We start from the raw sequence: 17,613 nt of genomic DNA, 5'->3' as shown, positions 1-17,613 counted from the left end.
CAACTGCTAATGGAATTTATATTTCAACCAACAATACAGTTAAGTGAGGGATGAGCTCTTGTTCCTAGTTGACTAAACAGCAAAATTCACCTTTATCCTAAATATCATTATGAATTTAAGAGAATGATACGAGTTGAATTTAATATCCTTATGTTGATCAGGTGAAAATCCAGGAAGAAAAGAAACCATCTACATTATGGTGGATGCCTCGGCTTATGAAAACTTTAGTAGGTCTTCATTTGTCAGACTTATTCTTCCATTTCTTTTCAGTGCTACCAAAACGGGAAAAGTTCCCTTGTCCTCCTGGCAGGGTGTGCAGTGGGGGTGTGGCCTGCTTCTTTGGTCAAATCTCTAGGGGGAACGTGCAGACAGGGTATGGGGCTCTGACCTCATGGCAGCATCTAGGGGTGAATGTTTACAGCTCCTGAAGTTCCAGCGGGCATGTGTTACCATATGCTCTTTCAGTCTGGCCATTTGTAGGTGGCTTGTGTTGATCAGCTCAATTAGACCCCCTGACTTATTGCAATGAGTCCGAAATTTATTCCTTCCGGTGGGTTCTTCGTCTTGCCGACTTCAAGAATGAAGCCATGGACTTTCACAGTGAGTGTTACAGCTCTTAAAGATGGTGTGTCCAGAGTTTATTCCTTCAGATGGGTTCATGGTCTCCCTGACCTCAGGAATGTAGCCGCGGGTCCTTGAGGTGAGTGTTACAGCTCATAAAGGTAGTGCAGACCCAAAGAGTGAGCGGCAGAAAGATTTTTTGTGAAGAGCAAAAGAACAAAGCTTCCACGGCGTGGAAGGGGACCTGAGTGGGTTGCCACTGCTGGCTGTGGTGGCCAGCTTTTATTCCCTTATTTGGCCCCACCCATATCCTGCTGATTGGTCCATTTTACAGAGTAGTGATTGGTGCATTTACAATCCTTTAGCTAGACACAGAGTGCTGATTGGTGCATTTTTACAGCGTGCTGTTGGTGCATTTACTATTCTTTAGCTAGACACAGAGCGCAGATTGGTGTGTTTTTACAGAGTGCTGATTGGTGCATTTACAATCCTTTAGCTAGACATAGGGCACTGATTGGTGCATCTACAATCCTCTAGCTAGACAGAAAAGTTACTCTAAGTCCCCACTCCTAGACCAGCTGGCTTCACCTCTCAGCAAGGACAGAGGGCTTTCTGTATCCTGGGGTTTCTTGCCTTGATGTACCAAAAGATATCACACCTAGGCTTGGAGAAAGAGTGCAAAGGTTTACTGAGTGGAAGTAGCTCTCAGCAGATTGGGGAGCCAGAAGGCAGTTGGAGTGGGAAGGTGGTTTTCCCCTGGTCGGGCCATTCAGTGGCTCTCTTCTGACCACCAGGCCAAACTCCTCATCCTTCCGCGGATGGATGGCCTGAGACCCTCTGCTGGTGCCTGTCGATGTGCTCTTCCGTGGTGCGTTCCTCTCAATGTCCAACTGCTTGTGTCTTCTTCTGCCCATGTGTTCCTCTCCACATACAGGTGCTTGTGTGTGTACCCGCTAGGGTCTTGGGGTTTTAATAGGCACAAGATGGGGGTCTGGTGGGCTAGGGTGGTCTTGAGAAATGTGACATTTGGGCAGGAAAACAGAAATGACTGTCCTCACGTAGGTCCTTGGGCACAGGCTCAGGCATGGAGCCCTAGCCAGGAACCTGCCTTTCTCTATCCAGCACTTCCCTGCCCCAATCCCAAATCACTACCTGACCGTTAACTCCTCTTAAACCAATAATGCTTAAAAATGCCGGAAGGTAGCTTAGGATGAAGCCCACACTTTCCCTAAAATCATCCAAAATACACTTTTTGGAACTAAAATCAGCTTTTGTAAACAGAACTTAGAAATAGACAAGCCCCCTGAAAGTTTCACCTGACTTTGCACTAGGCTCACATTCAAACATCTGAGGAACCAGCTGAGTGAGTCAGTCAAGTGAGGTCCATGGAGAGAGCTGCCTCTTCTCTGGGGGCAGGCACTTCTCAGCTCCAGCTGATTGTTGATATGTAGAAATGTCTGATCATATTGTCTGATCATCAAGTTTCGCAAAGGAAGTCAGAAATTTTAATTTTCGTCTGAAAGCTCCCAATGACTAACTGATGACAATTTCTTGAAAATATTTTAAAACCCACTCTAAAACTTGCTGTACTTCAAGCAGATGTCTATTCTCTGGCAATATCCAATCTCAGCTCTAAAGGTTTACCTTATTCTCTACATGGATTACATCTTTGCCTTTCATTTCTACTCATGTCATGTTCTCAAAAGAATATTACTGGAATAAAATTACATGCTTGTATCAGAAAATTATATTGACATTCATCTACAAACACAAATTCCCAGGAAAACAGACTGCAAATGAGATTTTGTGGTTTGTTTGTTTTTTTTGAGATTGACTTTTATGCTCAGAAGTGGATTTGGTTTTAAAAACCTGACATTCAGTATACTTAAACATCTAGTTCTTCTTTGCACTTTTAAGTTTAATTTTAAAAATTTACATTGTGTCCTTATATCTCAACAAAAGACTTTAAGAGGACTCTATTATAGGATCCCAGTTAAAACTTAATTACTTTCCCTTTAATATTTTATATTGCATTTATAATATACTTGACTTCCTTTTTAAATACTGTTTTGCAATTGTCTGCTATAACAAGTACTCCTAAGTATGCAAACATTCTTATAAATTAAATAAATTAAACTTATAAGATGATAAATTTAAGTTATCATATATTATAATACTAAATTTAAATGTCATAAGACTTCAGCTTAAATTTCTAAAGCCATGTCAGTTACTTAAATTTCAATTTTTAATTGGGATTATAGTACTAATACATTACTATATGTGAAGTATTAACATACAGTTTCAATGTTAGGGTTAAATGTAGAGATTCTTTCTGTAACAAAAATTATTAATTCCATGATTCAGATTATCTTAAATACTTATGTACTTAATACTAAGTCTTCTTGAGATTAAATGGTACTTCACTACTAAAGAAGCTATTATGCTATCTAAATTAAACTTTCTATTTGTAACCTAGGCTGGCTGAGATTTTATATACACAACCATAGCTGTAGACCGAGATATTTACTGCAGTGCTGTCTGAGATGTTAAAAGAACATACCAAGACCTATTAATTATTCAGAATATAGGAGTGATATCCTATTTCTCAGAGCACATATAGTTCATGTCCCCAGGTTTAAATTATTAGTATTGCTATGTTGGAGCTAGTTTAAAAAGGTTCGTGAGGAGTGATTGTTAAAATTTCAGGAATTGTGCAAGCCAGTTGTTAACACAACCATTATATAATTATAGAAACTTACAATTAAATGAATTATGTTAAAAACAAAGGCAACAAATACTCTAAGCTCATCACTAATTGTTTCCCTACAATTTATTATTATCTATTTCTTGAGGTTATTTATGTCTGTTACATCCATATGCTGGAAATACTTCATAATGACGTACTGCTGTGCATCTCTTTCCAACTCCGCATTCGGTGACATCACTCTGGTAGTGAGAAGTTCACCATGGTAAAAGAAATTATACCACAGAAATTGGAAAATGCAACAAATCAAGGTTCTGGTCACCTCTGAAAAAGTTAGCTGCCAAGCATTTATTAGTACACCAGTAGTTATGTTATTATCTCATTCTCTGTCTGCACTCCCCTCCAGGATACCCTATCACATGTTTGGATTTTACATTTCTTTATCTCTTGAAATATTTAAAGATCTTTCATGTAGTTTCAAAGTTCTTCAAAATTCATATAGCTCTGTACTTATCATATTTTTTCTATTTAGTAGGATCACATAAAGCACATAATAAATTTATATCTCATTGAAACTCTTCTAACATGTCTATATGATCGTAAGTTTAAAGGTCATCCTGCTGCCACCGATTTCAAAGGGGTATAAAAGAAAGGCAATTTTAGTTATTTCACTGAAGCCTGTTGCCTTATTTATTATCTGTTTGTTTATTTATAGAGACTAGGTCTTGCTCTATTACTCAGGTTGTAGTGCAGTGCCGTGATCATGGCTCACTACAGCCTTAAACCCCTGGCTCAAATAATCCTCTCACCTCAGACTCTCAAGTAGCTGGGACTATAGGCACACACCGCCATGCCCAGCTATTTTTTAAATTTTATGTAGAAAGGGCGTATCACTGTGTTGACCATGCTGGTCTTGAACTCCTGGCCTCAAGTGATCCTCCTGCCTCCCAAAGTGCTGAGATTATGAGCGTGAGCCACCATCCCTGACCCAGGCCTGTTGCCTGATTTCTTATAGTACTAATTTTTTTTATAAGCTTGGAACAGAGAATGTGTTCCAACTTGCATGGCTGGGCTAAAACATCTAATCATTTAGTACTTCATAGCAGAGATAGATCCATAGTTTGTAAATTTAACTCAACTTAGACGTGACATTTTTGTACTGCAATCATTAAAATCAATTTTGTTTTACACATAAACGTATTATCAGTCTAATCCCAGAGCAAAATCTATTTATTCTATTCAATTGAATTCCAGACATTGATGAACCATGATATTATTTTCTAACACTGCATATGGAAGTTTGCCTTTTTAATTTGAGCTCACTAATATAATTAAATTGTGGCAATTCAAACAAAGAGATGCCTTCCATTAGTAAAGTGAATAAGACATAACGAAGGGCTAGAACAAAGCATGAATCTAAACATGTATAGACCAGAGTCTCTTCCAAGTCGGGAAAAACAAAGTGGAATCTACAGGTTTCTGTTTATAGAAGAGTTTATTACCAGGTTTAGAAATATACTGGTTCTCTCATGCATGGAATAGCCATAAAATACCAACATTGGTTTTTCTGTGTACCTTATGAAGATGCAGCTATTCATTTTTAGTCACGCTTATTTTCAGTAGATTAAAATCTCTATAAGGTAAAAATGGTCTGAAGATGTTACAAATCACAGAGGCCTAAAGCAGGAATGACTCCATTCTTCATGACCACCCACGCAATTTTGTTCCTTCTCCAACCTTCTACTGCCTGTCATCCTTCTGCTTAGCTAACTATAGCTCTTAGCAATTATGTCACTTTGGTATTTAAGAGAAGGAGAAGGTAGAAATGGTACAAGATTCGTGGAAGAGAAAAACTAGGAAAGAAAGGTAGGGTGTTAATATGCTGGTTAAGGCTCAGATTCATTCTCTGCCCTTCCTCTGCTTTATTTTGCAATATTACAATGACCTTAACAACTGTATTTCCAAGGCTATTTTTTTCTACTGGCTTTCAGCTCATTTGGTCAATGGGAGATTGGAGGGCAAGAGGAAGAAAGAGTCCAAAATATTTTGTCCCCCTTTTTTCTCACCCAAATAGGCACAGGGGTCATCTCAAGCAGTGACGACATTTGTCCCATGATCTCAAAATCCTGGTAAGCAGTGACCATCATGATTCTAGTTTCTCCCAGAAGACTCAGTTCTGGGCTCTGGTAACATGACTTTTTCTCTGGGTCTCTCTAGCCATTGGGATAGTAGTGCCTTCCTGCTGCTGTGAATCTCTGGGTTGCCTCACCACCGATCTCTTCCATCATCTGTATAACCAACAATCTCCATTAGATTCCTTCTCTCTGAGAGTCCCAAAGTGATCCCCACTGGATCACGACTTACACAGAACTGAAGACTTGATCACAACTTACACAGAACTGAAAGTGGGAGAAACAAGAATGAGTCAGTTATTTTCTTTTCTAGATAATTAGGGTTCCTGCCATTACAGATGTGGAAAGAGGCAGAAGAAACAGAACAAGAAGAGGAACAAATACTTATTGAGTACCTTTGATGTGCAAGTGTTTTATTATTATTTTATCTTCACAGATGAGAAAACAGAAGCTTAGAGAGATTACGTATTTACTGAAGATCGCATTATTAACATGTGGTTGAACAGAAATTTGAACTCAAGACTTGACTCCAAAGCTTTTCCACTGGAGTATGCTTCCTCCCTAGCTGACATGAGGTTACATTCAGAAATATTTCTTGAAGGGTTGACAGGACTAAGAGTTAAAAGTCGTAAATGTTAAATAACCTAAGATCAAGGTCACTGTCGTGGCCACACCAAGTTTAGTTGAGGGTATGTGTTATTTTATTTTTTAAGAAACAGGGTCTCCCTCTGTAACCCAGACTACAGTGCAGTGGCATGGTCAAAGCTTACTGCAACCTCAAACCTCTGGGCTCAAGCAACCCTCCTGCCTCAGCCTCCCCTATAGCTGGGACATACAACAAAACTACCAAATCTTTAGGATTTGTGAGGGCTAATGGAGAAACATTCCTGGGGATCGAACGTGTTCATTAAAGAAATCTATTATTTTACTGTTGTTTTGTGTGGAATTCAGGGTACCCTTATTTGGAAGGGTAATTTATTTGGGAATCTTTTATTCTCCTCCCATGGCAAAGATTTATCAACACTGTTATGTTTTATGGAGATGTCCTCTGTACTCCTCCCCTAGAAATGCAGGTGGGAAGAAGGGGTGACAGAAATCCATCCTTATGTGTTCTCGTTCACTCCCATGATGTTCTCCAAAACTTAGTTACTTCCAAATGTTGCTTTCTCTTGAGATGTTAACCTGCATATCCACTGTTTTCTGGACCTATGTGGGCAACCTCATACAAATCTGATTTGATATAAAAAAAACTCACTATATTTTTCCATCAAGCTCTTCCTTCTATATTCCTAATTTACTATAGTTAATGGCCCAAGAATGCAACCCTTCCCCCACTGACTCCCTCAGCCAATCCTTCTACACCTCACCTTCTTTCTTAGGCACCACATTCAACTAGGCTCCAGATCCTGTTAAAATCAACTTTCTAAGTTCCTTCCAAATCAATCTTCATTTCCTCATTCATTTGATAGTTGACTGTCCAGTACCAGATCTTGTGCTCTGTACTGGGAACATTGAAATGAATTGGGTGGGCCAAATGAGGTACTGCCTAACTCTTCCTTTGCTCCTTTTCATTAAGTCTCAGGTCCTTTCTCACCTGAGTCACGGCATTAATTTCTTTACTGTTTGGGCTGTTTCCACCTTGTTCCCCACCCCTGTCTCCTATGCTCCCAGAATAAATTTTAGGAATCTGAAATACTGTCACTTTCCTCCTTGAAGTTTCTCAGTAGTTTGGCATAGCCTTCAAAATGCAGCCTAAAAAGCCATGGGTTGCACCATTCATGTCTTCCAGCCTTTTTCTGTATACTTCAGACTTGCACACCCACTTCTGTGAACTCTTCCATCCCCCGGGCTTCTGTACATGCTATTCCCACTGCTTATAACACTCTTCCCCATCGCATACTTCTATTTAACCCCCACTCATTTTCAAACCCAGTAAAAACAAATTTCTTCTCTGGAATCTATTCACTGAGCCCAGCCCACGCCTGGAGCTTCTTCCTCATGATTCCTGCTGAGTTCCCACAACATCCAGTATACACCTTTATCATAAAATCACACCACTTATCATACTAATAGGTAAATGCCCTGTCTTCTCCACTCCACTGCGACTTCCTTGAGGGCAGGGGGGCCTTGGGTTCACTCTGTGTCTCCAGTGCCAGGCCCTGGATGTGGCACACAGCAGATGCTCAGTTCATATAAGAATGCTAAGTGTGTATTTTGAAATCATGACGTAATACACAATCTTCCACTTTGAAACTCAAAAAGAAGGAACATTTTCTGTTTGAAAACTATTGTTTCTTCTCTGCTTCTAAAAATACAACTGAATTGGTATACATGGCCAGAGAACTCCAGCCAGCAGGAGTTAATCTAGGACTTGTGAAATACTCATATTCCCTGGATTTGGCTTTTATTAATACAATATACCAGGTGGAGTTTTAACAATTTTAGAAAAATGTAAAAGTGCAACTGGCATCTCTACACTACGCTGTACAGGATCACATTGTAAACACAGCCTTAACAAACCAAAGCACTTCTTTTCATAGGACAGTATTTTCCTTATAGTGGGATTACAACTGAACAAAAAATATTTACATCTTATGCAGATCCCTGTAAGTTCAGAGTAACAGGAGGAGCAGCTTTCCTTTACTACACCTGTCAAAGAGTAGATCCCACTGAAAAAGAAAACCTCAGATCTACCCCTTAGATAATTTAAGTTTAAAAGATAGACCCCAAACCATAACTTGGTTCCCATACCACTCCTCAACTACCATGCACCAGAAGGAAAATAAAATGACTTATTCACAAAGAATTTCTCACTACTGGAATTATGTGCTAGTACTGCCAGCGGCTCTGGAAGTGTTTAGGCAGGTTTATGCTGAGTAATATGTTTAGGTGGTGCATGCATTCTAATTCAGAGTTTTGCCCATATTAAGATAAACTTCCTGTGCCTATTGACAACAACAGAGATCTGTTTACTCTGGCTTTATCTCCAAGCTAAACAAGTTTTAAAGAAATACTAGAGAGAAATTGGAGTATTTCTTTAATGTGGGAGGCTTATATTTTGGTTGTAACAAGAATGGTGTTCTCAAGCTAGATCTACCCTGAAAGTTTATGATCGTACTTCAGGTATTAGACTTTCTAGAAACTGTGGTTAGAAAAAATTAAAGATCTAACTTTCTAGTATGCTTCTATACTCAGTGGCTTCTTGGCACTGCTTGGCATGACATTATCAAAAAATGTCATGATGTGGTGAAGAGTTCTACTAAAGACAGGAAACCATTATTTCTGCTTTTTCATACTCTTTATTGCCAACAGTTTAAAATGGTCAACATAAAAAAAAAAAGACATTTTGATAATAAATACTGCTCTTTGGGCTGTAATAAATAAAAAGTTTATTAACAAGGAATGCACTTTTCCAGCCACAAGTATCTTCAAAAATTAATGGAAAAAAAAATTATATATGGCCATAGTTCACAGTTACGCAGCCAAAAGCTGCTCCAATTACAGCCTTTAAACAACATGGGAGCTTCCTCCCTTCTCCCTCCCCTTCAGGAAGTATATTCACAGTTCCAAGTCCTCTGGCTGAAATGCTCTCAACAGAGAGAATTTAAGAATCAATGCACCTTTCTGCAAAATTGTCTGAAAAACCTTTTAAAACAGGTATCTCAACGAAAACTGCATTCTGGTTCACTCTTGGATTGTCCAAAGCCAAGAACTGTATGCCTTAGCCTGTTCTGGTTCCACCCAGTCCAGCAGGCCACAGGGGAATTGTTTTCGTACCACCACATGTCCATCTTCTTCAACATGCTCTAGATCATTCTACTGGCTTCCCTGTAGATCTCACAGTGGAAAAGAGGAGTCCCATAGGGTCCATTCGAAAAGTCTTTTAGTTACATCTTTGTAAGAGCATGTTCAGGGCATATTCCATTCGATTTTTTAATTCTAATGAACAGCCAGACATCAGCAGAGTTGTCAGTCTGAAAGTTGTAGATATCCTATCTTCATTGATGTAAGTGAGAAGGTATTCTTCATTTTGGCTACAGATGATTATTTTTGTATGATCATGGTAGAAATTCACCTTAAAAAATAAACATAGATATTAGATCTCTCAAAATATTCAAGAATTTGAAAAATTCAGTCAATTACTAAACTGGCTAGGCACAGATTTTTCTGTGTAGGACCTAAACATGTGCTTTCCTGAAGAGTTCATTTACCTGAAAGGTGCCATCATTAAAGAGCATCATTAGGGCCTTATCAGATTTTAGCCACTGAAGGAGGTAGAGCCGAGGTCTTCGAATATCAGTAACACTAGGCAGATCTCCACCCTGGAAGAGATTAGGAGAGTGAGTTAGTGCCTACAAAGATTTTGTAGCATGCACTCTATTATTATTCTAAGAAAATCCTCTCAAACTTAAGCAAGCATCAGAGTGGCTTTGGAAATCCCTGCCTCCACCTCCCAGAGATTCTGATTCAGTACATCAAGGAGAGGACAGGAGAATCTGTTTCTAACAAGCTTCAAAGTGATGCAGATGCTACTGCTCTGTGGACTACACTTCAAATGTCACCACTCTAAAGTCACGGTACTTACATCCATGAGGTTCTCCTCCATGTAATGAGAAAAGTATTTCAGCACCGTCACTTGACTAATAAATTGCTCAGGAGCATCTGTTGCTGGGAAAACTGAGCATTGGCCAAGCTCTGCGTAATAGTGAACTGTTCTATAAAAACAGGAATGAAAGGGAGAGAAGAGGAAAAAAAATAGAAGCAGTTAATCACTGTTTTTAGATTTCTTTAGTGCAAGACTAGAGAACTCACAGGATTTCATTAATTGATACACTTACTTTTTGTCTGGAAGGAGGCTCATGTGAGCACCATTGTTGAAAAGGACACCGACGGTGTGGTCTGAAAGCTGGTACCCGAAGCCGTATTTGTTAGAGTAATCAACCCATTTGGTGACCCACTGAAATGATGTGCTCAGCTGCTCTTTGGGAATGCAATCAGCTTCTGGCATGTTTTCCAGACATCCCCGAAGAACTCTTGCCACTGTGTCTGCAACACTTCCCATCGTACTGTCTTCAAGGCCTGAAAAGGCAGAGAGAAATGTTTCAAGTTATACAATATTTTAGCAATAAAACCTCAGGTTTGGTAGATGCTAAGTTTCACTCCATTAATTCAAAAGACATAGAACTCAAGATTATTTTCCAATTCCGGTAATCTTACTACTTCGATGTTAGATTAAGCTACAAAGTAAATTGACTTAAATTATTATGTATTTAGCAGTGGCATTTAGAGTTTTGTTATTTAAAATATGATTGACAACCACTTACATTCACTGCTGCTGCTGCAGCTGCCAAGCGTCCCTCTGACTATCATCCGAATAGCATCCCCAATCTGCTGCTTGTTTTCTACTGCGGGTGTTCCAGACCTGGCAACTGTGGTGGTAGGTGGCTGGAGCTCCTTAGGAGAGAGAAGATTTATGCAATGAGTCAAGCATCTAAATTCATTTAAGGTTGAGAATTCCAGATTAAGATGAGAGTGAGGCAATTGCTGGGAAAGCTTATCAAAAAGCAATGGACACAAGCCAGATAAAAGATAACGCAATAACGCGCTTGCATGCACTGTAAAACTTGAAAGACTTCCTTTTAGTTTTAACTTCCCTTTCAAAGGGTTTGAAGAAAAACTTCAGTAAATATGACATTTTTGAACCATGATAATCATAGTCCAAGAGCTATTTAATAAAGAGTGGACGTAATGTAAAGTGTGAATATCTACTTTAATCTTTCCCAACACACCTCATCTGTCCTGTGTTTGCTGGGTTGCTGAGTTATTGAAGTCTTTTTCAAATCATGCCTAAGCTTGTAGATGTCTTCATCTTCTTTAGACACTCTATCTGTATATCAAGAAACAGAATTACAAACATTAGTCTATCTTAACAAGGTAGGAACAGGGTTAGCCATATCTTCTCCTTCTTGCATTACTGACCAACTTATGACCATCCTGGACAAAAATAGCATTTTACCTTTGCCATTAGCTGCAACTACCCCAAAAGCCCTCTTTAATGTTTGCAAAATACAAAGCTATCAATCACAATTCAAGGTATGGATTTATTATGCTATAAATATCAACATTTAAGAATATGCAAATATGGCCAAGTTATGCTAATATAAAATTCTCTTTTAACTAATTTAAATATAAATTTAAATATAATATTGGGTACAAAAAGGAAAAGAAGTCTTGTTAACTTACTATGTGTGTCAATATATCTTGCTTTGTCTTTTTTGCCACCAAAAAGAGCAGCAGCTGCTTTCTTAAAGAAATTCTTAGCTGGGCTTGATAAGTGGAAATCTGGAACTGTGTGACAACAGCTGGAAGACAGTCTGTCCGGAGTGAAGCCCTGTGGAACATTAGAAAAGGCCTTCAGTAACCTGTCAGGTAACTGGGATCAATACCATGTAATTAAAACAAAAGATAGTGCACCAACCTGCAAAAAAAAGTCATGTCGAATGATGTCATCCAAACTGGGACGATCCTCTGGGTTTTTGGACAACATACTAGCAATTAAGTGCTTGGCAGGAGCCAGCAATGAGGACGGCATTGTATACCTTGCTTCCCTTATGCACCTATAAGTTTCTTTGAGATTTGTAGTTTCAAATGGGGGCCTCCCTAGTAACATTGTATACCTGTGTGCAAAGAAACACATCTTTAGCAATGGTCATAAAGCAACTCAAGTGTTAAAATTTAAATCCAAATTTGCTTTTTAATTATTCTGCTGCATTTACTTACATGACACAGCCCAGGGCCCAAATGTCTGATTCACAGCCATGTCCTTGTTTGTTCAGGACTTCAGGAGAGAGATAGTTCGGGGTACCACATATCGTTCTGGAAAGATGAAATATTGAGATCGTGTTAGGAATTACTCCACTATTTAAACTTGGTTCTCTTGACGTGACTTGATGGGAGACAAAATCTTAAACGAAATCTTAATATCTACAGTGAATTTCTATTTGGAAACATTTGACTTTTAGCATCTGAACAATTGAGATCTGACCAAGTGAGTTTTGGTAATTTTTTACAGTGCACACACATTGTTTTAGCCCACATGCAACGTGTGGTTAACCAAATAAAACCAGGGACGTCGTGGCATTTTATACATTTCAGGCCAAGAAAAGACTTCATTGACTGCTTTCATAATCAATTTAGAGGCACAGCGTGCTCTGTCTAGTCCATAGTGGGCATTCAGTAAGTATTTCTTTAAATTAACATTGCTATGATTTATAGATGTTATCACTGGACCTCTGAAACATGAAATGCAAAACAGCGAAGGCATGTTTGGTCTCTCCACAAAACCCTACTAGGATGCATCTTTCAGACTCTTACCTCCTTCTGTGTTCCAAGGGTTCTAGCCTGGCTGCCAAACCGAAGTCCCCAACTTTTAGTTCCATGGCTTCATTAATAAAAAAGTTCCCTAGATGATAAACAACAAAAAAAAAAGTGAATCCTTTTGAAAATGCATTCTAAACAAGTACACATACATCCACTTTGGAGCCAGGCAGCCAATTGTTATATGAAATACGCCCATTCAAAAGCAAGATTGCAGACGCTAGATCCCAATTAAGAACATTCATATGTAAAAAAAGACAGAGAGAGAAAAGGAACTCTAACACAAAACTCAGCTTTTGGCATCAAGGACTTACCTAGTTTGAGATCTCTGTGCAAGATTTCTTGTTCATGAAGGTATTTCAGTCCAGACACAATCTGCCTGAGGTAGTATCGAACTTCTGGCTCTGTCAACACCTTTCTTGCTTTCAAAATATGAGCCATTGACTAGGAAGAGAAGAAGGAAAAAAGAGAATGTGTCAAACAGTTATCAAAATCACTGGTTTCCCTTTGCAGGATATGCAATGAAAGTTAACTTTGCAGTGTAAATACTGCCACAGCTAAAATACCAGATAAAATACTTTTTGAATACCGTGTTAATTCGGGGTAAGTAAATGTTCTCAAATAGGAGTTGACACTTACCCTTCTACTGCAGTATTCCAAGAGAATGTAAATGTTTTCTTTGTCCTCAAAGTAGTGGTAAAACTGCACTACATGCTTATGATGAAGAATTCTGTGAAGCTCTATTTCTTTGTCAATCTAAATGAAAAAGCAAGGCAAGGCTTATTAGCCTCCAGTCACCTCGGAAAAGCCAGTGATTACACATGCAGAAGACATTTTCCTAACAGGGAAGGGCCATCCCTGCACACAAAGAAAATACTTTACTCAAGAGTCATACACACCTTTTCCCTTTGATGAGGTTTAGCTACTCTGCTGTGAGGAATAATTTTTGCGGCGTAGACTTTGTTATTTGTCAAATCTGTCATCTCGTAACATTTTGCAAAGCCACCCTGAAAAGAAACAAAGCCGAGACGGAATTGAGTATGGCACAAAAATGGACGGCAGATATTTAAAATAAATAAATAAATGGGAAGAAAGAAAAGCAAAAAAAAAAATTGAGGAATGGAGAAGGGTGGTCAGAGGAAGGCATTCGACTTCGTTAAAGCTCCCTCATGAAGAGAAACGCATTGCTGGAAACAGCAACTTCAAACAGTTTTTTTCCTATAATATAAAGGGGAGCTTTATGGAGGGAGTTGGAGCGGGGAGACATGAAAAATAATGTCTGATGAGACTTGTTAGGAAAATTCCCTCGGAGCAGATGGAGGGAGAGAGGTCTGATACAGAAAGCCCTCGCTTCCAGACTCAAGATGCATTTCTCTGGGCTGCGGGGTGGCACACAGTTGTGAGGCTAAGGCAGGCAAAGCCGATCCCCAGCGCTGCCGGTGCACAAAAGCCAGGCAGCAGGTGAGGAGCCCACCTCGCGCTGGGATCTGACCCCCGAAAAACCTGGAAGCGGCGGGCGCGGGACCCCGCGGGCCTGCCCGGCTTGGGGTCGCCCGGACAGACCTCCCGCCCGCCCGCCCGGCAGCCCGGCGCCCTCCGCTTGTCACCTTTCCCAGCACTTTGCCCCGGCAGTAGCGCTTCCCCGTCGTGGGGTCGACGATAATCCGCGAGATCTCGGGCCCCGAGTGCGAATGGTGGTGATGGTGGTGCGGGGCCGCCGGGGGCACCTGCGCCTGGGACTGAGGTGGCTGCGATTCCTCGGGGGGCTGCGGCGGCCGCTTCTTCTTCGAGTCCCCTCCGCAACCCTTGCCCAGCGCCTGCTCGCACATTTTGGTGCTGGCGGCTGGCTGGTAGGTGATAGTCCGCAAAAGCTCCATGATAGCCTTGCCGCCCCGCACTGCCCACTGCCACCCCCTAGGCGCGGTCACACGTCCGAGTCGGCCGTGGCCCTCGCACCCCTGCCTCCAGTGCCAACGCGCACCTTACACCCCGGTCCACTTGTGCGAGTGCGAAGGCTCGGCGAAGTCTTATATACTGGGCGGCGGGAAGGGGGCGGAGACTCGATACGCGACACCGCGTCACGGCCGACGCCCCGCCCCACGGCCTGCCGAGCGCGCTTGGCCGGGAAGCAGGTCCTGTCCTGCCACCTAGGTCTCGGTTCGGAGCGGAGCCGCGCGCCTCGAACGCCGGCCGCCGAGAACTCTCGCAGCCACGGGAAGGCCTTCAGGGCCGTCTGTGGGCCCTGCTGCCACGTTCTTCGAAGGCTCTGAGCCTCAGCTTAGAAAACAGAATCCCGAGGGCCGACGCCTGGCCCCACCCCCGCCCCAGCCGCCTGGTGTCAGGGCAGTGCCGTGACCGGAGCGAGTTGGGCGCGGGTGTAGACGCAGTCCCTCCCCCGCACAGCCCTTCCCCGCCGCCCCACGACCCGGCGCCTCTTGTGTCAAGGTATCAGGGTGCCCGGAGCCCGCCGCACGGGCACGCGAGGCCTCCTCCGGCCGTGTGACAAGGCCCCGCGCGTGACGCGCTCGCTGGTGTCTAGCTGGGGCAGTGCCGAGAGGCCGTGCGGGTGAAAGGCCGGAATTCGGGGAGCCGGGCATTCGAGCCCATCGCCGCATCGCACTGGGGCAGACTCGGGCCCGCACGCTGGGATCCCGGGCCGATCGGCCAACAGTGCCAGTGCTGGCCCCCGCCCATCCCCCTAGAGCGAGCCTCTGTCTGAGGTCAGCCCCTGAACCTTGGAGAACGAGGTCGACGCCTCGGCAAGGCGTCCTCCGCCGGTAGCCCGATGATTGGAAAGCAAGGGCGCCATCTTGTGGAATGTTCCGGAAGTGCCGTTAGGTGTCAAGTGGGCAGCGGTTGACGACAGTGGGGCTTTGACAGTTACTGGTACTAAAAATCGATGCCGATTGTGAGTTTGCAGAGTCATCTATGACTTCTTCCGAATGCATCTGTTGAGATGGCTCATGAACTGCCCTGGTTCCTGGAGAGTCAATCCGAGACTTTCTGGGGGTAGGGGGATTGGTAGGATGAAGAGAGCGTAGGCCAGTGAGTGCAAACACGGCTTAGTTTCCAATTTCCAGATTTTACTGTGCAGTTTGACCTAGGAACACGTTTTTTTTGTTTGTTTTGTTTTCTTGTTCTAATTACGATAGCGTAACATTTGAGGACTGTGCAGTATTTTGAAATGCCTTATTTAATCCTACAACAATTCTGAGTGAGTAATATTGTAAGGAAGGAAAAATAATTTTCTACCTTTCAAAGTTTTGGCCTGGGTGCCTGTAACCAGACAGATTAACAAGAAAACAAAAGTTTGTTAACATGTATGTGTCATATATGCATGGGAGATAACCAGGAAAATGAGAGATGGTTTAAAATCGGGCTTAAATACTATCTTTAGCTAAACCAAAAGAAAAGATGGTGGAGCAGGCAAGTTAAGGAACCATGACCAGGAAATGTACGGTAAATAGGATTGGGGTTTCTTATTTCTTCTTTCATAAGTTTTTCATGATTTAGAGTCATTCTTCCTGGTACAGAGGAGACACTCTTACAAATGGAGTTTTGTGGGGGGCTTTTTGTTTTGTTTTTTTAGTAAATGTACATTTCCCTTACAAAAGGGTAATATGCCATTTTTAGAGCGTCTCCTCGGTCTGCTGCTTCTCAAAATAATTATCTCAAAATAATCTTTATTCCAGGGCCACATTTGAGGTGGCATATTATTATTATCCTACATTATTATTCCCATTTTATAGATGAGGCTTGGAGAATTTAAGTAACTATTCTATATTTTTACTAGATCATCGAGGTTAGGTTAATTGGCAGCACTCTTGAATCTTTTTACCTATGTTAACAAGATATGGTAAACAGTGTTTTGAAGCTAAATTCCGGAGACATTTAGAATACCAGATTATTGAATCCCTGGAAGGTACATACAAAAAGGGTTGCTGCAGTCCACTGTCAAATTTAGGTATGTATGGTGTCAACATTAACAGAACATTTACAAAAATACTGTGTCTCAAATACTTCCAGCATAATGTGGAAAAGAGGCTCATTGCCATTAGAGAGGAGAAAGGGAAAGGCTTTGCCATTGTAGAGGAGAAAGGGAAAGTCTTTGCTGTCGCTTCTGTTTTTGATTCTTTAAAGAGTGCAGGGCAAGTCCAGGCATGTTTCTCATAAGTGACAATAGACTTTAACCCCAAGATTGTCAAGGATGGAATAAGAGGTGGGGCTTAGGGGTGGAAATTCAGAATTACGTAATCATCCTCTTTATTCATAAGCCTAGGGGTGACCTTTGCTTCCCAGATTTATGCAAACCTACTCTCTAAGATGTAGAAGGCTTGCAGGTTTAGAAAATATTACTAGAATTTTTCAAAGCTAGTTTACACACCATGTCTTTGTGGTTGATAATAAACTATGTGTGTGTGTGTGTACATATATGTGTATGTGTATGTGTATTCATCTGTGGCCTAAGAAAAAAATTGAAGAATAGATTGGCGTGATTTAAAAATATATATATATTTCAATTACTTCTTTGATTAGCATACACTATGGTATGTATCTTTACCAAATGGACTTCAGTATTTGATAAATTATTGAACATTCCATGTGAAATTCAGGTCTGTTTTCCACAACATGGAGGCATTTAATAAAATATTAACGCTGTGTAAGTCTTATGGTGTTTTCTTTCCAACTGAGAAAATGATTTTTTTGGGGGGGAGTTGTGGTGCCATCATGTGGACAGAACCAAAATTGTAGTCCATAGAACAAAAAAGGAAATAAATGTACTTTCTATTCGGTAGAATAATTACTAAATATCATGGGGTCAATTTGGTAACCAGTAGG

General features: G+C 41.2%; 2 protein-coding genes across 3 annotated transcripts in view; one reads left to right on the top strand and one right to left on the bottom strand.

Moving 5' to 3' along the window:
• Positions 1-8,769: 8,769 nt before the first annotated feature.
• LOC105499421 (polo like kinase 2) lies at positions 8,770-14,853 on the bottom strand. Its single transcript, XM_011771978.2, has 14 exons — positions 14,382-14,853; positions 13,674-13,781; positions 13,414-13,530; positions 13,089-13,218; positions 12,772-12,859; positions 12,178-12,273; positions 11,876-12,074; positions 11,641-11,788; positions 11,187-11,284; positions 10,722-10,851; positions 10,236-10,476; positions 9,983-10,112; positions 9,609-9,719; positions 8,770-9,472 (listed from the first exon to the last, which is right to left on the bottom strand). Exons 1-14 carry the CDS (start codon positions 14,649-14,651, stop codon positions 9,281-9,283), a joined length of 2,058 nt encoding a protein of 685 aa, XP_011770280.1. The 5' UTR covers positions 14,652-14,853; the 3' UTR covers positions 8,770-9,280.
• A 201-nt stretch (positions 14,854-15,054) lies between these two features.
• Positions 15,055-17,613, top strand: part of LOC105499420 (GRB2 binding adaptor protein, transmembrane) — a 38,899-nt gene continuing 36,340 nt past the window's right edge. For both annotated transcript variants that reach the window (XM_011771976.3, XM_011771977.3), the window contains exon 1: positions 15,055-16,738. The gene's annotated coding sequence lies outside the window, so the exon portion shown is untranslated. The remainder of the gene's footprint in view (positions 16,739-17,613) is intronic.

This window comes from Macaca nemestrina, chromosome 6, assembly GCF_043159975.1.
Source record: "Macaca nemestrina isolate mMacNem1 chromosome 6, mMacNem.hap1, whole genome shotgun sequence".
Lineage (NCBI taxonomy): Eukaryota > Metazoa > Chordata > Mammalia > Primates > Cercopithecidae > Macaca > Macaca nemestrina.
The sequence above is the reverse complement of the archived record's forward strand: the minus strand, read 5'-3'. Positions and strand labels throughout refer to the sequence as shown.